Source organism: Chiloscyllium plagiosum, chromosome 23 (genome assembly GCF_004010195.1).
Source record: "Chiloscyllium plagiosum isolate BGI_BamShark_2017 chromosome 23, ASM401019v2, whole genome shotgun sequence".
NCBI lineage: Eukaryota > Metazoa > Chordata > Chondrichthyes > Orectolobiformes > Hemiscylliidae > Chiloscyllium > Chiloscyllium plagiosum.
Window position 1 is genome coordinate 45,349,050 of NC_057732.1, and position 24,060 is coordinate 45,373,109.

Sequence of the window (24,060 nt, forward strand, 5' to 3'; positions counted from 1 at the left end):
TCAAAATGTTGGTGCCAGTCTGCTCAGTCTGGTATTTTGATTCTAGTTTCAAAATCATATCTTTCATTGAGAGATTTGATAAACACTTTTGGTGAAAACTGGCCCGGTTTAGTGTTCTGTACTGTGTTTTTCTGTGTTAGACCTTGCAAGCATTGCTGAAGAATATTCTGAAGTGTTTTGGAGATGAGACCTGTTGGAATTCGAAGAGGAAGGCTGACACCTGCTGCCCTGGCAACTAGCCATGATGCAGATTTTGCAGATTGTGAAGGAACTGGTGTCACCTTCAAAAAGAAATGTTGAAAGTAAAGGTATGATGAATACATTCCATAAACAGTAAACACACGATTATGTTCTCTGTTTTTGTGTTGAGCAGTATTCAGCCTGTGTGATCGGTCACATTTGTTGTCTTGTTGCATTTAGTTATGATGCTTTGTTACTTATTGTTTAGGAATGAAGTTGATGAGGTTTGTTTAGATTAGATTAGTTACAGTGTGGAAACAGGCCCTGCGGCCCAACAGGTCCACACCGACCCGCTGAAGCGCAAACCATCCATACCTCTACATTTACCCCTTACCTAACACTACGGACAATTTAGCATGGCCAATTCACATGACCTGCACATCTTTGGACTGTGGGAGGAAACCGGAGCACCCGGAGGAAACCCACGCAGACACGGGGAGAATGTGCAAACTCCACACAGTCAGTCGCCTGAAGCGGGAATTGAACCCGGGTCTCTGTCGCTGTGAGGCAGCAGTGCTAACCACTGTTCTATTGATTTTTTTTTTAAGAAAGCTAAAGAAAACACACTATGTAGGCAAGGAATGTTCTGTGCTGGCACATGGGAGAAATTGTTAAGGGTGAGGACCAGTTCAGCCTAACGAATGAGAGTGTCAGTGGAAGGGTACTGGTGGGGACGTCAAGAGAGGAAGAAACAGAGGGCTTGGAGGCCTTGGTCATGGCGGATGGAGGTGTACAGAGATTGGATGTCCACAGTGAAGATGAGGTGTTGGAGGCCAGGGAAACGGAAGTCTTGGAAGAGGTGGAGGGTGTGGATGGTGTCTCGAACGTATGTGGGGAGTTCTGGGCTAGGGGGATAGGACAGTATCAAGGTAGGTGGAGGTGGGTTCGGTGGGGCAGGAGCAGGCTGAGACAATGGGTTGTCCAGGGTGGTCAGGCTTGTGGATCTTTGGGAGGAGGTAGAATCGGGCAGTGCGGGATCCCGAACTATGAGGTTGGAAGCTGTGGACGGGAGATCTCCTGAGGTGATGAGGTTGTATATGGTCTGGGAGATGATGGTTTCATGATGAGAGGTGAGTCTCTTGTTTAGAAATGGATATTTGTCCTCTAAGGTTACATTTGTTTTATTTGCTGAAATGAGCAAATGTGTGTCAAAATTATTGTTAGTTTCAAGTTTTCCTTCTAAAAGACAGCAGGAAAACAAGCCAACCTAATATCTGGTAATGTGCATGTCAGGGAAGTCGAAGAATTGAAGGGGGAAAAATAATTTTCAGTTCTGTAATTATTTGGCATATGCAAACTTGTTTGTTTTAAGGTATTTTTAGTTTTTTTTCCCTATTTTTTGTACCTCTACATCATCAATCTGGAAATTTCTTACCTCTATGCACATTACTGTAGAGTGTACTGGCAGGAGGCATTGAAGAGTAGGGTGTAAACCATTATAGAATCATATAGTATAAAAGAGACCCTTTGGCCTGTCAGTTTTATGCTGATCTATTTGTACTAACCCTACTTTCCATCATTTAACCCATGGCTTTGAATGTTATGACACTTCCAATGGTCATTCACATACTTTTTAAAGGTTGTGAGGTTTCTCACCATTACTACCCTCTCAATAGTGCCTTCCAGATTACTACAACCTCTTGTTGGAAATGTTTTTTCCTCAAATTCACTCTTAAACCTCTTGCTCTTCACTTTAAAATTGTACCCTTTGATATTGACCCTTCAACTGAGAGGAACAGCTTCCTATCCATCTTCTCCATGAACCTCTATCTTCTACATTAGAAACATAGCTATCATGTCATTTTTAGTGTCTGGGGTAGGGATAGGTGGGTGGCAACCTCGGCTATTTCCACAAGAAGCTTATGGAGAGCCTTGAAGCTGCTCATTTCTGGGAAAATCATTCAAATGATGCGTCAAAGGAAATAGTGCATCTGTGTTTGGATTCCTTTGTCTGGAGGAGAGTTCCTAATGTTTATTGGTTATGTTAAAAGGACACTGATTGCAAACTCAACATGTCAGCTTATTGTGGCACAGGATTGAGATCAAATCCTTCCCTTGAAGCCAAACAACACACAAAAATTGTGGAATTAAAACGATTGCATGGAATCCAAGCAATTTGCATAACTTTCAGTTGCAAAAGAAATTTCTTTGTTTGAAAAAGCACTTTAGTTCAGCCGGGATGCTGATGCTGACGTTCATCTTTAGCTTTATTGACTCCACTTCAGTTCAGTGAATTTAAAGCAGTTACTAAAATGTAAGATCAATCCTGCTTATTTCAAACAACAGATCATTCAAGAAAAGCCTTTAATTTGTTCTAAAAGCAATTATGAAAGTATTTTAGTTTGTAGCAATTGTGAGAAATGAAAGAAATGTGCACTCAGAAACTTAATTATTAATTGTAGGCTTGCATCTGTTATTGTTGAATATATCCTTGTGCATATAAAGTAAATGTTTTAAAAAATTTTTATGGAGAAAACTTTCTATTTTAGTTATCAAAATTGATCCTCAGCAATTAAACATTTCAAAATTTGAGTATTTGTTGTCCTTATTCACATACGTATTACGCAGGTGAGAATGATTCATCCTCCTGGATAGTGAGGAGCTATTGAATTTAGTTTGGTGATGGGAACAATTTTGCCTTCATAATATTGAAAGTCAGTGTTTGGTTTTTGTGAGAGAATTCTTTTCATTGCATATTTCAAAATTGTGTTGTTTGGGCTTTCCAAGATTTTGAATGAAAATTAAATGAGTGATGATACAATTTGGAGTTGGGATGGTGCTAGACTTGAACAGGCATTTGCATATATTTTCATACATCTGCTGCCCTTGAGAATGTGTATCGGGTATAAGCAGCCAGGGAAAGTGTTAAGTTCTGAGTTTTGTGAAACAAGAGGTTCAGCTGAGCAATGGGGTGCTGGAGGCGAGCATAATGGGTTAACAAGGTGGAAAAGCATTTATGTAGAGCCACTTAACAAGATGAGGTAGCATTCATTATGTGAAGCCACTTATTCATTGTGTAAAGCAGATGGCTTAATCTATACTATTGATGCTCGCTGATTGTAATGGTCACCCAACTAATATGTATGTTGCCTTATCTAGATGCTCCTCCCTGTAAAATGACTATATAGTTCATTGATAAACTGCTGCTCCAGAGAAGACCGTGAACTCGTCCCTGTGCACGTGGGAGATCATTCTCTCTCACTCCAGGGCCCAGATGAAAGAGGCAAAACTATACTGTATCCCTGAGCATTTGGCTTCAACAGGGGGGGGGGGGGGAGGGAGGGAGTGGAGAGAGAATGGGATGACACTTTATAAGCCTTGCTAATTATAAGACTGACCTTTATGTTGTCTAGGTCTTGCACCATGCAGGGTTGGACTGCCTGTATTATCTGAGGAGCTGCAAATGAAGCTCCTCAGATAATTATTATTCAATCATCACTGAGTATCCTCACATTTGCCCATATGATGGAGGGAAGGTAATTTGGGAAAGAGCTGTTTCAGCCCAGAACATTGTGTTGAGAAGCAATTGGAGCCATGTCCTGAAGATGAGGTTGGCCTCCAACAATCCTCTTGCTTTATGCAAAGTATCACTTCAACCAAAGGAGATTATTTTCCACTTAATTCCCATTACTTCCAATTTTACAAGTGCTCTTTGATGCCAAGCCCTGCCAAGAGTAATAACTCATCTGCCTTGGAATTAAACTGTTCACTGTTTGTACCAAAGGTGTAATGAGGTCGATAGCTTGGTGGTCATGATAAAGCACAAAGAGTTCAATTAAGCAAGCATTGGTTGATAAGTGTCGTCATAATTACTTGATAGCACTGTTGATGTCACCTTCTATGAGTTTGAAAGGGATGATAATTGGTCACACTGGATTTGTCGATTTTTGGGGTCAAGATATAGCTGAACAAGTTTCCACTTTTTCTTGCTGTAGTTCTTGGAAAACAATTTGGCTTAAGGTACAGCTACCACTGGAGCACAACTCTTCACTGTGCCTGGAGTGGTATTGGTTGGAACTCCACTGCTTTTGTTGAATCCAGTGTTTCTTGTTATTATATAATGTGATCAAAATTGACTGAAGAGCGTTATTCACAATGATGGGAACTTTGGATATAGACTGAGATGGATCATCGACTCAGCAATTTTGATTGAAGATGACTGTAAATGTTTTAGCATTAACGTTTGGCATTTTCTAGGTGTTGGGCTCAGTCATCAGTGATTATGTTTGAAGCTTCTTTCTCCAATTTAATTGTTTAATTATTCATCAAGCAAGACTTAATATTTTGATCTGATTCATTGCTTGTGAACATAGGGACTTTAGAAAGCCTTAAATTAACATTTACTTTTGCCTTTGCTCACTGAATTGACTTAGTAGTGGTTCAATCAGTTTGAGTTATGATTTGATTGAAATAACTTTTTTCTGACTGGTTAATTATTATAATGCAAATAAACTAGTTTATAAAAGCAGAATGCTAATGATTCAGTGCTGCCATTCAATATGATTATGTCTGATCTGATTACTCCACCTTCCTGCCTACTCCTGGCAGCCTTTCACATTTTGTCCATCAAAAATTGATTTATCTCTGCCTTAATATTGTTCAGAGACTTTGATTTCCTGCCCTTTGAGGTAGAGGGTCCCCATGATTCAGTTCTAAGAGAAAAAAAAATCTCCTTTTATCTCTGCCTAAAATGGATGACCTCTAGTTTTAGACACTCCTCCTGCTAGTAGAAATGACCGTTTCTTGGTCACCCTGTCAAGTCCCCTCAGGATCTTGTTTGTTTCAATCAAATTGCCTCACGTCTGTCTACATTTCAGCAGATAAAGGCCTAGCCTGTCCAACTTCTCCTCATAAGATATCCGGCCCATTCTGCGTATTAGTCGACTTAACCTTCTGTGATATGTTTCCAATGCTGTTAGAACTTTGGACAGGATTCACTTTTTTTCCCCAAGTAAGGAGTTTAAAACAGACTAGTTGAAGAATTTGGGGCTGCTGATGCACATTGTTTCAATGAAGCCTGGAGTCTGAACTTCATTTACTTTGCCAGGAGCCAGTTTCATGCTTTGCCTTCTCCAGAGTCAGAAAGATGTGGGGTCTGAAACTTCTTTACCTGAAGTCTTTAGGTCTTAGCTAATTGTGCTTGTGTATCATGGCACTTCTGGCTGTGTTTTGCATTGTAGGTAATCTCAGCAGTAATTTGCAGTATTTTAGATTACTGTTTTAATTGTTAACTTCAATGGTAATTTGTAGTTTTGCAAGAAATTAATCTTTTGTGCTTTAATTGTGTATTTGTTGCTGTCTAATCACAGTTGTGCAGCTTTCAGGAAGCCATGAAATATAGTAATCTGTAATATGACAAATTAAATCCTGTCTATCTCAACCTTGATTGTACTTCACAATCCAATCTCAACAGTCCTGTGCAGTAAAGAATTCCACAAGTTCACAACCCTCTAAGAGAAGAAATTCCTCTTTCTTTTTCTTAAGTGGGCAATCCCTTATTCTGAGGTACCACCTCTGTCCTAATTTCTCAATGGAGAACAATATTTTTCGTATCTATCTGTTAAGTCCCCTAAGAATCAGGAACAGAGGAGCCTCTGCTCTTGACCAACAGGTATGAGGTACTTGCTCTCTGAGGATGAGAAAAATGGCTGCGGGGAACATAAACCAGCTGACCACAGCTCCATGGTGTAGGAGACCATGCAAGAAGGGGGAGCAAAAAGGCAAGTGGTAGTTATAGGGGATTCTATAATTAGGGGGATAGATAGTAACCTTTGCAAGCCTGATCGGGAGTCCCGCATAGTGTGTTGCCTGCCCAGTGCCAGGGTGCAGGACATCTCTGATCGGCTTAAAAGGGTATTGGAAAAGGAGGGGGGAGGATCCAGTTGTTGTGGTCCACGGTGGGACAGATAACATAGGCAAGGATCGGAAGGAGGACCAGTTTGGGGATTATCAAGCACTAGGAATGAAATTATGGAACAGGTCCTCAAGGGTTATAATCTCCAGATTACTACCCAAGCCACATGCAAATTGGTTTAGGGATAAGAAAATTAGGGAAGTAAACACGTGGCTAAGGGAGTAGTGTGGGAAAGAGGGGCATTGGCATCAATTTGGAACAGGAGGGATCTGTACTGATAGGGCGGTCTCCACCTGAACCGATCTGGAATCCGTGTTCAAGCGAAAACGATAAATAGGGTGGTCACGAGGACTTAAAATTAGTGGGTAGGGGAGAAGGGAAGGGAAAAATGACAGGAAGTATGATGGTAAATAAAAAGGTAAGCAGCAGGTTAGCATGTGTGCAGGAGGGTTTAACTACAAGGCAGACTATGAAAGAAGTAAGAAGGAAGGATAACTCAGGAGATATTATTCGGGATGTTGGAAATCATGAGGGTATGAAAGCTGGCAGGAGAGTACTTTACCTTAATGCTCGTAGCATTCATAATGTGGTCGATCAGTGAACGGGACAAATCATCAGGAATGAATATGATTTGGTAGCCATTATGGAGACATGGTGACAGGATGGTCACAACTGGGAGTTAAATATCCGGAGGTATCAGACTATTCAGAAGGACAAATAGATAGGAAGGTAAGGGAAGTAGTGTAGCTCTGATATTCAAGGACGACATCAGGGCGGTGCTGTGAGATGATATGGAGAATAAGGTTGAATCCATTTGAGTGGAAATTAGAATTTCTAAGAAGAAAGTCACTGATAGGCGTAGTCCTAGGCCACCAAATAATAATATCACATTGTGCGGGCAATAAACAAAGGAATAACCAATGCTTGTAAAAATGGTATGGCAATTATCATGGGGGACTTTAATCTACATGTCGATTGGTCGAACCAGCTCAGTCAGGTAGTCTTTGTTGAGTGTATCAGTGATAGTTTTCTTGGACAGTATGTCATGGAACCGACGTGGGAGCAAGCTATCCTGGATTTGGTTCTCTGTTATGAGACTGGAATAATTAATGACCTCATAGTTTGAGATTCACTTGGAGGAAGAAGAAGAATTCAAAATATCGATGGCGAGTGTGAAGATAAAACCCAATACCAGGGCCCTGTGCTTAAACAAGGGAGACTACAATAGGATGAGGGAGGACTTGGCTAAAGTAGACTGGAAACAAAAACTTTATGATGGGACACTTGACGAGCAGTGGAGTACTTCAAAGCAATTTTTCGAAGTGCTCAGCAAAAGTATATTCCAGTGAAAAGGAAGGACTGTAAGAAAAGGGGTAATCTGCCATAGGTGTCGAAGGAAATAAGGGAGGCTACCAGATTGAAAGAGAAGATCTATAAAGTGGCCAAGATCTGCAAGAAACTAGAAGTTTGGGAAAGCTTTAAAGGTCAACAGCCACAAAAAAAGAGTTATAAAGAAAAGTAAGAGTTTTTTTCTCATGTTCTAACACAGAATACAAAGACAGATAGCAAAAGTTTCTATAAATATATAAAATGAAAAAGAGTGACTAAAGTAAACGTTGGTCCTTTAGAGAATGAGAAGGGGCATTTAGTCATGAGATATGATGAAATGGCTGAGACATCGAATAGATATTTTGTCAGTCTTCACAGTGGAGGATGTGAATCCTCGCCACCCCATAACCCTGAGGGGAACATCACCTCTGCAAATGACTCCACCCCCATTTGCATGACCGCACTCCCACTCCAGTTACAGTCTCCGCCACCACTCCCAGCTACACACCTACACCAGGTCCTAGCTCCCAGCCCTGCCGACTTTTCACTATCCCCACAGACCTCCCCCTCACTGAGGACGAACGATCAGTCCTCAGCAAAGGTCTTACCTTCATCTCTTGTCCATGCATCAATGAATTCAATATGCATCGTGATGTCAAACCCTTCTTCCTCCGCCTCTGAGCTTACCTTTTTAATCAAGACCCTCCGAGGACCCCTTCACCTGCCTCCAACATACTCCATCCACCCTGTGCCGGTCTATTACCTGCTCTCGATCTCTTCATTTCAAACTGCTGCCGGGACATTAACTGTGTCTATCCCCTTCCCCCACTCCAACCTCTCACCCTCACAATGTGCAGCCCTCCACTCCTGCTCCAATTCCAACCTCACCATCAAACCAGCGGACAAAAGGGATGCAGTGGTAGTTTGGAGCACTGACCTCTACATGTGAAGCCAGGCACCAACTTGAAGACACCTCTTCCTACCACCCCTCACACATGACCTCATCCCCCATCACCAAACCATCATCTCCCAGACCATCCACAACATTATCACCTCAGGGGATCTCCCACCTACAGGTTCCAACCTCATAGTTCAGGAACCCTCACGACCCAATTTTTACCTCCTTCCCAAGATCGACAAGCCTAACCACCCCGCCGACCAATTGTGTCCGCCTGCTCCTGCTCCACCGAACTCCCCTCCACCTCGATATTGTCCTATTCCTCCCCCCCCGCCCACTAGTCCAGGAACTCCTCACATACGTTCAGGACATCACCCACGCCCTCCATCTCCTCCAAGACTTCCATTTTCCCTGCTCCCAACGCCTCAGCTTCACCATGAGCATCCTGTCCCTCTATACCTCCATCCGCCATGACCGGGGCCTCTAACCCCTCCATTTCTTCCTCTCCCGACATCCCCTTCCACTGACACTCTCATTTGTTTGGCTGAACTGGTCCTCACCCTCAAATTTCTCTTTCAAATCCTCCCACTTCCTCCAGGCAAAAGGGGTAGCCATGGGCATCTGCATGGGCCCCCAGCTATGCCTGTGTCTTTGTTGGCTACGCTGAACAGTCCATCTTCCGTAGTTATACTGGCACCACTCCCCACCTTTTCCTCTGCTACATTGATGACTACGTCGGCACCACATTGTGCTCCCATGAGGAGGTTGAACAGTTATCAGTTTCATCAACACATTTTACCCTGACCTTAAATTCACATGCTGAAAATGTGTTGCTGGAAAAGCGCAGCAGGTCAGGCAGCATCCAAGGAACAGGAGGATCGACATTTCGGGCATAAGCCCTTCCTGAAGAAGGGCTTATGCCCGAAACGTCGATTCTCCTGTTCCTTGGGTGCTGCCTTACCTGCTGCGCTTTTCCAGCAACACATTTTTCAGCTCTGATCTCCAGCATCTGCAGTCCTCACTTTCTCCTTAAATTCACATGGACCATCTCTGACACCTCCCTCCCCTTCCCAGATTTCTCCATCAACAATGACTGACTCAACACCGGCATTTTTTACAAACCTACCGACTCCCATAGCTACCTGGATTACACCTCCTTCCACCCTACCTCCTGCAAAAATACCATCCCGTATTCCCAATTCCTCCGCCTCCACTGTATCTGCTCCCAGGAGTACAAGTTCCACCACAGAACACACCAAATGGCCTCCTTCTTTAAAGACCATAATTCCCCCACCCCCCAACGTGGTTGAAGATGCCCTCCAACACATCTCATCCATGTCCTGGACCTCCGGCTTCAAACCCCACCCTCCAGCCGCAACAAGGACAGAACCCCCCTGGTCCTCACTTTCCACCCCAACAACCTCCGCATAAACTGCATCATCCACCGACATTTCTGCCACCTACAAACGGACCCCACTATTAGGGATGTATTTCCCTCTCCACCCTATCCACTTTCCGCAAAGACTGTTCTCTGTGACTACCTGGTCAGGTCCACTGCCCCCAACAACCCACCCTCCCCTCCTGGCACCTTGCCCTGCTACCGCAGGAATTGCAAAATCTGCACCCTCACCTCCATCCAAGGCCCCAAAGGAGGTGAGGGCGCAGATTTTGCAATTCCATATCCATCAGAGTTTCACCTGCACTTCCACAAATGTCATTTATTGCATCCGTCGCTCCCAATGCGGTCTCCTTTACATTGGGGAGACAGGATGCCTTCTTGCAGAGTGCTTCACGGAATATCTCCGCGACACCCGCACCAATCAACCCCACCGCCCCATGGCCAAACATTTCAATCCCCCTTCCCACTCTGCCGAGGACATGCAGGTCCTGGGCCTCCTCCACTGCCACTCCCTTACTGCAATCTTCCTTCCCACCTATCCGTTCCACCCTCTTCTCCAACCTATCACCTTTACCCCTTCCTCCATCCACCTACTGCACTCCCAGCTACATTGTCCCCAGCCCCACCCCCTCCCATTTATCTCTTCACCCCGAGGCTTCTTGCTTCATTCCTGATGAAGGGCTCCTGCCCGAGTGTCGATTTTTCCTGTTCCTCTGATGCTGCCTGACCTGTGCATTTCCAGCACTGCTCTAATCTTGGTGTGAGTAACATGCCAGCAATTGACAAAGAGACGAAGGTAGGTGAGGACCTGGAACCAATCTGGAAACCTTTTTTTTTATTACAGAAGTAGTTGTGTTGGACAAGATATGGAGCTAAGGATGGGCAAGTCTCCTAGCCCTGATGGAATGCATGCTGGGGTACTAAAAGAGATGGCGGGAGATATAGTAAGTGCGCTTGTAGTAATTTTCCAAAACGCTCACGATTCTGGGGCAGTTCCAACAGCACGTGTGACGCTACTGTTTAAAAAGGGCAGTGGACAAAAGGTGGGGTATTATAGGCTGGCTAGTTTAACTTCTTTAATGGGGAAGATGCTTGAGTCTATTATTAAGGAAGAAATAGCAAGGCACCTAGATAGAAATTGTCCCACTGGGCAGACATGAAGGGGAAGTCATGCTTAACTAATCATTTGGAATTCTAATAAAGATGTTATGAGCATGGTGGGCAATGGGGTCCCAGTAGATGTGGTGTGCCTAAATTTCTAAAAGGCCTTTGACAAGGTGCTGCACAAAAGGCTGCTGCTTAAGATAAAGATTTATGGCGTTACAGATAAAGTATTAGCATGGACAGAGGACTAACAGGAAGCAAAGAGTGAGCACAAATGAGTGCGATTCTGGTTGGCAATCAGTAACTAGTGGAGTAACTCGGGGATCAGTATTGGGACTGTATCTATTCACAATTTACATAGATAATTTGGGGACCACGTGTAGTGCATCAAAATTTGCAGATGACAGTAAGATAAGTGGCAGAGCAAAGTATGCAGAAGACTGAAACTTTGCAAAGGAACATTGATACTTTGTGAGTGGACATAGGTCTGGCAGATGAAATACAATGTTAATGAATGTGAAGTCATCCATTTAGTAGGAATAACAGTAAAAATGACTTGCTTGAATGGAAAATGTTTGCAGCATGCTCCTGCTTAGAGGGACCTGGGTGTCCTTGTGCATGAATCATAGAAGGTTGGTCTGCAGGTACAACAGGTGATTAGGAAGGCAAATAGAATTTTGTCCTTCATTGATAAAAGGATTGAATTTAAAAGCAGGGAGGTATGTTGCAGCTGTATAGGATGCTGATGAAGCATCCAATCCCAATATCAAACAACCCAGATGGCCTCCTTCTTCAAAGACCGTAATTTTGCAAGAAATGCAAATCTTGCGCCCACACCTCCCCCCACACTTCCCTCCAAGGCCCCAGGGGATCTTTCCATATCCGTCACAAATTCACTTGCACCTCCATACACATCATTTACTGCATCTGCTGCACCCGATGTGTCCTCCTCTACATTGGGGAGACAGGCCGCCTACTTGCGGAACGTTTCAGAGAACACCTCTGGGACACCCGCACCAACCAACCCAACCGCCCCATGGCTGAACACTTTAACTCCCCCTCCCACTCCGCCAAGGACATGCAGGTCCTTGGCGCCCCCACCCCCTCTCCGGCCTATCACCCTCACCTTAACCTCCTTCCACCTATCGCATTCCCAACGCCCCTCCCCCAAGTCCCTCCTCCCTACCTTTTATCTTAGCCTGCTTGGCACAGCCTCCTCATTCCTGAAGAAGGGCTTATGCCCGAAACGTCGATTCTCCTACTCCTTGGATGCTGCCTGACCTGCTGCGCTTTTCCAGCAACACATTTTTCAGCTCTATTAGCTGCTGAACCAGTATGCTAGCTTTTTGAGATATATGCATGGGGAACTTTCATATTCCTCTTTTTGTTTGTAGCTTTCTGCAATCTTTCCCCATTTAGATAATACTCAGCTCCTCTATTTTTCTTGCCACAGTGCATATTCTCACATTTTCCCACATAATATTGGAGCGGCTGAGAACTGGAGTGGAGCGGGGATGGTTGTTGGACTGAGCTCTGGCGCAAGTGGTCAACGACTTGCAAGGCTGATCAGACCACGTGTGAAAGCCCCTGCGCTGAGCTACTGCGATGTAATGTTTATCTATAATTTGTTTATTTGACTGTAATGTTTATCTTTTTATCTCAGTCTTATTTCTAACTTATGCTATGAATCACTGTAAGGTAATGTAATTTCTTTTTTTTTATTCCTCTTATTGTATCTAAGATTTGTACAGAGGTACTTTGTACTTAAGGTGGTGCTATGAAAGGTGACATTGTAACTTTTCACTGTACTGCTGTAGTTGAGTGCACTTGACAATCAAGGATAGTCTGTTCTATTCTACATTCAACCTGCCTGTTTTTGCCTAATCACTTAATCTGAAAGTCCCTTTGTCGACTCTGTATCATCCTCACCGCTTGTCGTCGCACATACTTTTGTGTCATCTGCAAACTTGGCAACAGTACATCACGGCTCATCCAAATCATTAATATGCAGTAAATAAGTGTGGCCCCAGCATTTATCCCAGTGGCTCTCCACTAGTTACAAGTTGCCATCCTGAAAATGTATCCCTTATCCAACTCTTGTCTTCTATTAGGTAAAAGTGGTTAATTGTTTTTATTTTATTCAGTGCAGCAACATGTGCTTATCTCTACACGATGGACAATATTAGTTCATCCAGATAGCTGTGAAAGTGTATCAATTTAGCTCATTGTCCAAAGCTGGTTACAAACAAAATTGTTTTGGATTTGTCTCTAGGTTGCTTTCTAGTGACTCTTAGCAGAATATATGCTAATTAATTTTAACAGTAATGGACTTGCTGAATTTTATTTTGTTCACTAGCAAGGTTTGGAGACTGCACAGCACTCAACACATTCAGCACCAGTTCTGACGAAAGGTCATCACAATGCTGCTAAATCTGCTGTGTATTCCAGCATTGACAGAATTTGTACCACATGCGTGTTTAAAAAATTTTGACCCTGTTAGGTCTAGTTAAAGAGCTATAAATCAAACCAATTGCTAGTTAATCAAGAAAACAGTTGCAAATTGACTTATGCCTAATTGAGGAGATGGGATGGCTTTCTTCCTTTTCCTCTTTATATGATTGTGACAAATGTATTTTAAAACTTGATAAAATGGACTTGCTATTCAAATGAATGTGCATAAATGTCAACATGCTTACAAAGGGTTAGACAGGCAGGTCTTCTTGAATCTTTATCGTAGTAAGGCTTCAAGTATATTGTTCTGAAATTGACCTGTATAAAAACATGACATTACCAATCTAAACTCCAACACATGCACTTTAAATCTTCTCGTCTAATTATTTCATTGGAAGTTGAGCTAGTCAAAAAGGGCTGATTACTTAGTCATGTAAAATAAAAGTTCAGCATTTGTGGCCAGAATGTTTCAAAATGTAGCTGGTCACTTTTATGTTGCATTTGATCTTCATGGACCCCATTACTCCATGAAATGGAATGTTGCTGAATGGTAGGATAATAGGGGTAGAAGGAGGCTGTTAAACCATCCATGTTTGTGCCAGTATTCTAGATCAAGCTGAGCATCTGCCTCAATTCCATTTTCCCCACTCTATCCCATTTCCCTTAATTTAGTAATCAGAAATCTATGCCATTCTCTATTTAAATTACTTAGCTTTCACAGCCCTCTGTGGTAGAGATTTCATAAGTCAGTATCTCCTTGTTTCATTGAAATAACCCTTTTCAGCCAAAACTGCCTTTTTCAGAAGTATGCGCCCAGTCAATGAAATTCAAAAGTCAGAATTTGATATAGTGCATCTTTGTGACCTGACTGAAGATCATGAAAAGTGAGAAACAAGCCCTGCACTTGGCCGAACTGATTGCAGACTTCCTATAGTTGATGGGAAGAAAAAGTTCCCACCATTTTTGTGTCAGCTTCTCCACCTCCACACCCACACACACACACACACACACACACACACACACACACACCCCATTCTACAAAACTTTTCTAATTTCTGTGATAGTATATAAAAAAAAAAGTTAGTGTTTGTCCAGTTGGGCATTTAGGGTACAATATTTTACTGCATGTCTTGTCTATTGCAGCTTACAATATCTCATCATCTTGCTTTGGCCTAATTAAATTTCAAAGAAACCATGAGTATTCCACGGTATAGACAAATTCAACTAAATGTATTTCACTTTCCTTTGGAAAGTAGGACTGTACAGGATCAGAAAATACTTTTTTTTTGCCTTCAATTTTGCATTAAGTTGCAGATTTCCTGGCCAACTTTATCTCTTGTACCTTTTATTGGCCCTCTCTGGCAACATGTAAAGCCTCCACTTAGTGTGTGCGCTTTCATTGATGTTGATACTGATGGTTCACTCCTATGTTATTTCTTTCCCTTTTTTAAATAAATTATCTTCATCGTTTATAGCACAGTTATCATTCAGTAATTTTCTTTAGAATATTTGTCATAATGTGACATTTTAATTTGCCATCTCTATTAATTAATATCTGAATTTGACTCTTTGGAGATAAGTGCTTTGCTTTCTTTTGGCAATGTACTGTCTATTGCTCTTATTGTTTTCAGCTAAGTTCTACGAGTTTTCTGTATTTGCATTGCTAGCCACGGGATGACAATCAGAAGACATTGTTAAAACACAGGGTCTGGGATGACTTGCTTCCACTTCAGGGTTAGGAGGTGGTGTTCTGCAGTGGTTGAATAGTCCAATCCTGGAATCACAAACTGCTACATGTGGGGGCAGGTGGTGTTTGTTGCAACACAGAAATGGACAGATGAACCAAATCAATCTATCTTTTGGTATTTGAAATACAGTAAATTTAAAACATTCAACGAACCTCAAAATTGACCCCAATAATTTGTAGCCAGACTTTTGAATAGCCAAGTAGGTAAAAACAATGACTGCAGATGCTGGAAACCAGATTCTGGATTAGTGGTGCTGGAAGAGCACAGCAGTTCAGGCAGCATCCGAGTAGCAGTAAAATCGATGTTTCGGGCAAAAGCCCTTCATCAGGAATAAAGGCAGAGAGCCTGAAGCGTCGAGAGATCAGCTAGAAGAGGGTGGGGATGGGGAGAAAGTAGCATAGAGTACAATAGGTGAGTGAGGGAGGGGATGAAGGTGATAGGGCGGGGGGAGGGTGGAGTAGATAGGTGGAAAAGAAGATAGGCAGGTAGAACAAGTCATGGGGACAGTGCTGAGCTGGAAGTTTGGAACATCTCCAGGACACCCGCACCAATCAATCACACCGCTCTGTGCCCAACATTTCAACTCCCACTCTGCCGAGGACATGGAGGTCCTGGGCCTCCTTCACCGCCACTCCCTCACCACCAGACGCCTGGAGGAAGAACGCTTCATCTTCTGCCTCGGAACACTTCAACCCCAGGGCATCAATGTGGACTTCACCAGTTTCCTCATTTCCCCTTCCCCAACCTTTATTCCTGATAAAGCTTTATTCCTGATGAAGGGCTTTTGCCCGAAACGGCGATTTTGCTGCTTGTCGGATGCTGCCTGAACTGCTGTGCTCTTCCAGCACCATTGATCCAGAATTCTTACTTTATAGCCCAAACCAAATTGATAAAAGAATAAGATAAAAATACTGAAAAATTGGTGAAGGTTCTAATATGCGTCTTCCTCGATTCTGCTCACTCTTCATGTGCTTTTCCTCAATATACTTCACTTAGTTTTTCACACAGAAGGTAGTACGTGTATGGAATAAGCTGCCAGAGGAAGTGGTGGAGGCTGGTAGAATTGCAACATTTAAAAGGCATCTGGATGGGTATATGAATAGGAAGAGTTTGGAGGGATTTGGGCTGGGTGCTGGCAGGTGGGACTAGATTGTGTTGGGATATCTGGTCGGCATGGACTGGTTGGACCGAAGGGTCTGTTTCCATGCTGTACATCTCTATGACTCTAGTGACACTCAAACTTAGTGACACTGGTTGGTGCCTTCACCGATGTTTCCACAGTTTGGATTGTTAAGGTAAGCAATTCACATGTGTCAGTGGGAATGCTGCATTTGTTTAGTGACACTTTCAGGGTGTCCTTGGAACATTTCCTGTGCTCTCCTCATGATTTTGCTTACCATTGTGGAGCTCAAAGTTGAACACTTGTTTAGAGAAACTTGTTTTGGGCATGTGAACAATGTAACTTGACAATCACAGCTGCTTGTGCATGACCAGTGCTGAGCATTGATACTGAGCCTATTGGCCTGGGAGAGAATGCTCACATTGATACACCTCTCCTGTTAATGGATTTTACAGGATTTTGTGAAGGCACTGCTGGTGACAGCTGTCTAGGGATTTGAGGTATTTGCTTTATATGATTCATATTTCTGATGCATATAGGAGGGTGGGGGGACCAATGCTGCTGTCGAGAGAGTGGGTTGGTGTTGGGTTTGAGGTCTCTGACATCGAACACACTCTTCCACAGGCATCTAAAGATTGCACTGGCGCATTGGAATCAATTTCTGCTTGCACCTGGGAAGCTCCTGAGGTATGGGAAATGATTCACATTTATAGGGGCTCATTGAGGATTTTGATGATTGAAGGCAGTCTTGCATAGCAGTAGAGGGCTGGAAGAGAACATTTTGGTTTTGCTGTATTTCTATTTGTAAATTGGCTGTTGTGTTTTAAATTGAGATCATTTGTTGCTGTCTCTCTTGAATGAAAGCTGATCTTTCTTGTTAAAAGGGGAGTTCCTTTAATTAATTGTTTATTCATCTTCAAATTGTTTTGATCAATAAATACCTTCAATTTGTTTTCATTTTCATAACTGTATATATAATGTTAATAATTACATGGTGCTCTGAGCATCTTGTTGATTTAACCTCTGTCTGTATTTTTTAAAGTGTGCGTATTTCTACCATGTTTCTGTAATTAAATATATCTAAACAGATTTTTTTGAAAAAGAACAAAGCTGCTTTCTAATACCTGGCACTTTCACAAGGACAGAAGCTTGGAATTAACAAGGAATTGTTCGTCTTCAGAAAGATCTCTAAAGTTTTCCTGTTTATTCACTTTACAGCTTTGACTTATGGTTTCCAAGCTGGTATTTCACAGCATTAGAATGGTTGCAAAATAGAAGGAAGTTATATTTTGACCCATCATGCCTGGACAGGTTGTCCAAAGAAGCAAATTACATAGTCCTGCTTCCCAGCTTTCTTTTTGTCTTGCATGTTTTTTTTTAAACTTAGGATCATAAAAAGACAGGCCATTAGACTATCTATCACAATCTGGGGCAAAAAAAAATTCCAATAATTTGCTGGAACATGTTTTCCTTCTTTTCATTGATTATTTTGTCCATTATTTTAAATCCATGCCTTCCTGTTATCAATCATTCTACCAACTGACACGGGCTTTCCCTTTTTATGCTGTTCAGACATTTCAAAACACTCTCCTTGCATGTAGAAAAGAGGTTGAGGAAGAGTTTGAAAGAGGAAGGGGAGGTTTAGAATTTTAAAAAGGGAATTTTAGAGCAAGGGGCTAAGGTGGCTGAAGGTATGATTGGCATTGATGTGGTGAAGGAAGAGACTTATGCATTAGGCTAAAGTTGAAGGAATTGTATTGTTAACAAAATAGGGTGGATACTTGATCTGCAGTGCCCCAAGATGGGTCAAAAGGCTGAAGATTTGAGGCATTGAGGAACAGGAAGTAATGTTGGTCAGTGGGGACAGGCTGATCAGTAGCAACATCATTCACATCCACTGAATCCCTAGAAAGCAGGCCACTTTGTCCATCGTGTCCATGCCAACCCTATGAAGACTATCCCACACAGACCCACCCACCCACATTTTCCTATCCCTGTAACCCTATATTTTCTAAGGTACATCCATTTAGCCTGTGTGTCCTTGGACAATCCACCTAATCTGCTCATCTTTGGACTATGGGAGGAAACCCATGAAGGCAGGGGGAGAATGAGAACTGTACAGAGTCGCCCAAGGGTAGAATTAAACCCAGGTCCTACATGCTGTGAGGCAGCCATGCTAACCACTGAGCCACCATGCTATCCTAATTATTTTGGATGCGTGATAAATTTGTTTGCGTGTTACCTTCAAAGTTTTAAACGTGTTTGCATAGCTAAAGGCTGATTGGTGCCAACCAATACAGGACCTTAGGACCACACAACATAGAGAAAACATTGGTGATAGATATGCAGGGCAGGACACAAGATCAGAACTTTGAGCTGTATCAAACTGAATACCATTCTGGTATCTTAGGTTCAAGACTGACAGCAGCAGCACTGCCTAGATTAGATCACTTAGTGTGGAAACAGGCCCTTCGGCCCAATAAGTCCATACCGACCCGCCGAAGCGCAACCCACCCAGACCCATTCCCCGACACCGAACACTATGGGCAATTTAGCATGACCAATTCACCTAACCTGCACGTTTTTGGACTGTGGGAGGAAACCGGAGCACCTGGAGGAAACCCACGCAGACACAGGGAGAATGTGCAAACTCCACACAGACAGTCGCCTGAGGCAGGAATTGAACCCGGGTCTCTGACGCTGTGAGGCAGCAGTGCTAACCACTGTGCCACCGTGCTGCCCACTTTTTTTTCTTTTTCTTTTTTTTAAAGATCTGTTAGTGTCACAAGCCACTGGCCTTACCCAAGGTAATTTTAAAGACTACTTCTTTATGTGCAGCAGGGAACAGTTTTGTCACTGGATAGATACACATATCCAACCCCCTTCCATACAGGCATGGTCTCCTTCCTGTGCATGGTGGCACAGTGGTTAGCACTGCTGCCTCACAGCGCCAGAGACCAGAGTTCAATTCCCGCCTCAGGCGACTGACTGTGTGGAGTTTGCACGTTCTCCCCGTGTCTGCGTGGGTTTCCTCCGGGTGCTCCGGTTTCCTCCCACATTCCAAAAATGTGCAGCTTAGGTGAATTGGCCATGCTAAATTGCCTGTAGTGTTAGGTGCAGGGGTAAATGTAGGGGAATGGGTCTGGGTGGGTGCGCTTCGGCGGGTCAATGTGGACTTGGGCCAAAGGGCCTGTTTCCACACTGTAAAGTAATCTAAAGACTGACTTGACAATTGACCATATAATTCAGATTGACACTGCACTGTGTTACCTGAGGAATCTTGCAGTGTCTGAGGTGCTGATGTTTTCAGTTGAGATGTTAAACTGAAGCCTTGTTGATTGATTTCATTTATTTATTGTCACTTATACCAAAGTACAGTGAAAAGCTTTGTTTACAAGCAGTACAGACAGCTCATAGTAAGCAAGAATGTGCAGAACAAAAGGATTGGACAGAGGCATAAAGGTAACATTGTACAGGGTGTACTGAGAGACCAACGTTAGCAAAGATCAGCATTATGTGAGGCTAGAGAATTTATTCAATAGTCTAATAACGGCCAGGCAGAAGCTGTCCCTGAACCTACTGGTGCGTGTATTCAGGCTTCTGTATCTTCTACCTAATGGAAAGGTTTGTAGGAGATCATTTTGAGGATAGGAAGGGTCTTTGATTATGTTGGCAGCCTTTCCGCAGGAGTGAGCCGAATAAATGGAGTCCATATGGAAGGTCAACTCCTGTGATGCCTTGGGCTGTGCACACCACCCTCTGTAGTTTACTGTTTTCCTGGGAAGAACAGTTGTCATACTAGGCCATTATGGACCAGGTCAGAACGTTTTCAATTGTGCATCTGTAGAAGTTGGTGAGGGTCCTTATGGACATGCCAAATTTCCTGAGCTGCCTGAGGAAGAAGAGGTGTTGTACCACCTTGACCATCGCAACTACATGGTTATCGTCACTCTGAGGAACATGATGGCTTCCACCCTATCAACCTCAGTTCTATTGATGTAGATGGAGGTGTCTTCTCCTTTCTTACCAAAGCCAATGGTCAGTTCTTTAGTTGTGCTGATATTGAGAGAGAGGTTGTTCTCATTGCACGACGTCACCAAACCTTCTATCTCCCTTCTGTATTCTGACTCATTGTTAGATATCCATCCTAATACGGTGGTGTCGTCAACAAACTTACCAATAGCATTCATCTGGAATTTGTCAGCACAGTCATGGGTGTACAGGGAATACAGTTGGGGGCTGAGGATGCATTTGTGAAGGGCTCCAGTATTGAGTGTTATTGTGGAGGAGGTGCAGTTACCTAGCTTCACTAATTGGGTGGCCTCCCTAATATTAGTAAAACAATTCACAGCATTATAGAGTCATAGAGATATACAGCATGGAAACAGACCCTTCGGTCCAACCCATCCATGCTGACCAGATATCCCAACCCAGTCGAGTCCCACCTGCCAGCACCCGGCTCATACCCCTCCAAACCCTTCCTATTCATATATCCATCCAAATACCTTTTAAATGTTGCAATTGTACCACCCTCCACCACTTCCTCTGGCAGCTCATTCCATACATGTACCACTCTCTGCGTGAAAAAGTTGCCCCTTAGGTCCCTTTTATATCTTTCCCCTCTCACCCTATCCTATGTCCTCTAGTTCTAGACTCCCCCACCCCAGGGAAAAGACTTTGTCTATTTATCCTATCCATGCCCCTCATAATTTTGTAAACCTCTATAAGGTCACCCATCAGCCTCCAAAACTGCAGGGAAAACAGCCTCAGCCTGTCCCCATAGCTTAAATCCTCCAACCCTGGCAACATGATTGTAACTCTTTTCTGAACCCTTTCACAACATCTTTCTGATAGGAAGCAGACCAGAATTGCACGCAATATTCCAACAGTGGCCTAACCAATGTCCTGTACAGCCACAACATGACCTCCCAACTCCTGTACTCAATACTCTGACCAATAAAAGAAAGCATACCAAAAGCCGCCTTCACTATCCTATCTACCTGCAACTCCACTTTCAAGGAGCTGTGAACCTGTACTCCATGGTCTTTGTTCAGCAACACTCCCTAGGACCTTACCATTAAGTGTATAAGTCCTGCTAAGATTTGCTTTCCCAAAATGCAGCACCTCGCATTTATCTGAATTAAACTCCATCTGCCACTTCTCAGCCCGTTGGCCCATCTGATCATATCCCATTGTAATCTGAGGTAACCTTCTTCGCTGTCCACTACATCTCCAATTTTAGTGTCATCTGCAAACTTACTAACTGTACTTCTTATGCTCGCATTCAAATCATTTATGTAAATGACAAAAAGTAGAAGACCCAGCGCTGATCCTTGTGGCACTCCACTGGTCACAGGCCTCCAGTCTGAAAAACAACCCACTACCACCACCTCATCAATCCTCTTTGTTACTTCTTCAAAAAACTCAATCAAGTTTGTGAGACATGATTTCCCACGCACAAAGCCATGTTGACTATCCCTAATCAGTCTTTGCTTTTCCAAATACATGTACCTCCTGTTCCTCAGGATTCCCTCCAACAACTTGCCCACCACTGAGGTCAGGCTCTCTGGTCTATAGTTCCCTGGCTCATCCTTACTACCCTTCTGAAAGAGTGGTACCAAGTTAGCCAACCTCCAGTCTTCCAGCACCTCACCTGTGAATATCTCAGCAAGAGCCCCAGCAATCACTTCTCTAGCTTCCCAAGGAGTTGCAGGATACACCTGATCAGGTTCTGGGGATGTATTCACCTTTTATGCGTTTCAAGACATCCAGCACTTCCTTCTCTGTAATATGGACATTTTGCAAGGTGTCAACATCTATTTCCTTACAGTCTATATCTTCCATATCCTTTTCCACAGTAAATATTGATGCAAAATACTCGTTTCGTATCTTCCCCCATTTTCAGTGGCTCCACACAAAGGCCACTTTGCTGATCTTTGAGGGGCCCTAGGATAACTCCCTAGTTATCCTTTTGTCCTTAAGGTATTTGTAAAAACCGTTTGGATTCTCCTTAATTCTATTTGCCAAAGCTATCTCATGTCCCCTTTTTGCCCTCCTGATTTCCCTCTTAAGTATACTCCTACTTTCTTTATACTCTTCTAAGGATTCACTTGATCTATCCTGTCTATACCTTGTACATGCTTCCTTCTTTTTCTTAACCAAACCCTCAGTTTCTTTAATCATTCAGCATTCCCTATACCTACCAGCCTTTCCTTTCATCCTAACAGGAATATACTTTCTCTGGATTCTTGTTATCTCATTTCTGAAGGCTTCCCATTTTGCAGCAGTCCCTTTACCTGCGAACACCTGCCCCCAATCAGCTTTCGAAAGTTCTTGCCTAATACCATCAAAATTGGCCTTTCTCCAATTTAAAATTTCAACTTTTAGATCTGGTCTATCCTTTTCCATCACTATTTTAAATCTAATGGAATTATGGTCGCTGGCCCCAAAGTGCTCCCCCACTGACACCTCAGTCACCTGCCCTGCCTTATTTCCCAAGAGTAGGTCAAGTTTTGCACCTTCTCTAGTAGGTACATCCACATACTGAATCAGAAAATTTTCTTGTGCACACTTAACAAATTCCTCTCCATCTGAACCCTTAACACTATAGCAGTCCAAGCCAATGTTTGGAAAGTTAAAATCCCCCTACCATAACCACCCTATTATTCTTACAGATAGCTGAGATCTCCTTATAAGTTTGTTTCTCAATTTCCCTCTGACTATTAGTGGGTCTATAATACAATCCCAATAAGGTGATCATCCCTTTCTTATTTCTCAGTCCTACCCAAATAACTTCCTGGATGTATTTCCAGGAATATCCTCCCTCAACACAGCTGTAATGCTATTCCTTATCAAAAACGCCACTCCCCCTCCTTGCCTCCCTTTCTATCCTTCCTGTAGCATTTGTATCCTGGAACAGTAAACTGCCAGTCCTGCCTATCCCTAAGCCATGTTTCTGTAATTGCTATGATATGCCAGTCCCATGTTCCAACCATGCCCTGAGTTCATCTGCCTTCCCCTTTAATCCCTTTGCATTGAAATAAATGCAGTTTAATTTCTCAGTCCTACCTTGTCCCTGCCTGCCCTGACTGTTTGACTCACTTCTGTTCTCAACTGTACCAGTCTCAGATTGAGCTCTTTCCTCACTATCTCCCTGGGTCCCACCCACTCCACTGTTCGTGCTACGTTCCCCTGAGAATCCATCACCCCCTACATTTTCCAAAACAGCATACCTGTTTGAAATGGGTATAGCCACAGAAGGCTTCTGCACTAGCTGCCTACCTCTCTTGCCTTTCCTGGAGTTAACCCATCTATGTGGCTGTATCTACGACTTTTCCCCCTTCCTATAACTACCATCCATTACATACTGTTGCTGTTGTAAATTCCTCATTGCTTCTAACTGTCTCTCCAACCGATCCATTCGATCCGATAAGATTTGCAACTAACAGCGTTTATTGCAGATTATAATCCGCAATAACCCTTAAACTCTTTTTAAACTCCCACATCCGACAAGAAGTGCATATCACTCTACTAAAGGCCATTTTTGCTCCTTCACAATCTACAGATCCAGAAAATAACACCACCTTATTCCTCTACCAAACACTGCACCAGGTTAAATTAAGAGGTATGGCTTATATTTTAAGTTTAATCAAGAGACATATCTCAAAAGCATATAATCAAGAAAAAACCCACTCTACTCACTACTGTAGACTTTCTGTAAGTCCCACTTAAAAACAATTTAACTTACCTGCTTCTGTGCTGTGAACCTCACGCAAGCAGTTCCTCCAAAATTAGTTGTGAACTTCACTGTTTATTAATTTTCCCAGATGCACTCCGATGTCCAGCGATAGATGAATTTAAACAGCAAAGGCAGTAACTGTGCAGGTTCATTGCTGTGTCAGTTCCCCCCCCCCCACT

General features: G+C 43.0%; 1 protein-coding gene across 1 annotated transcript in view; it reads left to right on the forward strand.

Annotated features, from left to right (window-relative positions):
- The first annotated feature begins 213 nt into the window (after positions 1-213).
- Positions 214-24,060, forward strand: part of usp6nl (USP6 N-terminal like) — a 200,431-nt gene continuing 176,584 nt past the window's right edge. The window contains exon 1 of the mRNA XM_043714082.1: positions 214-308. Coding sequence (XP_043570017.1) covers positions 242-308 — 67 coding nt within the window. The 5' untranslated portion in view covers positions 214-241. The remainder of the gene's footprint in view (positions 309-24,060) is intronic.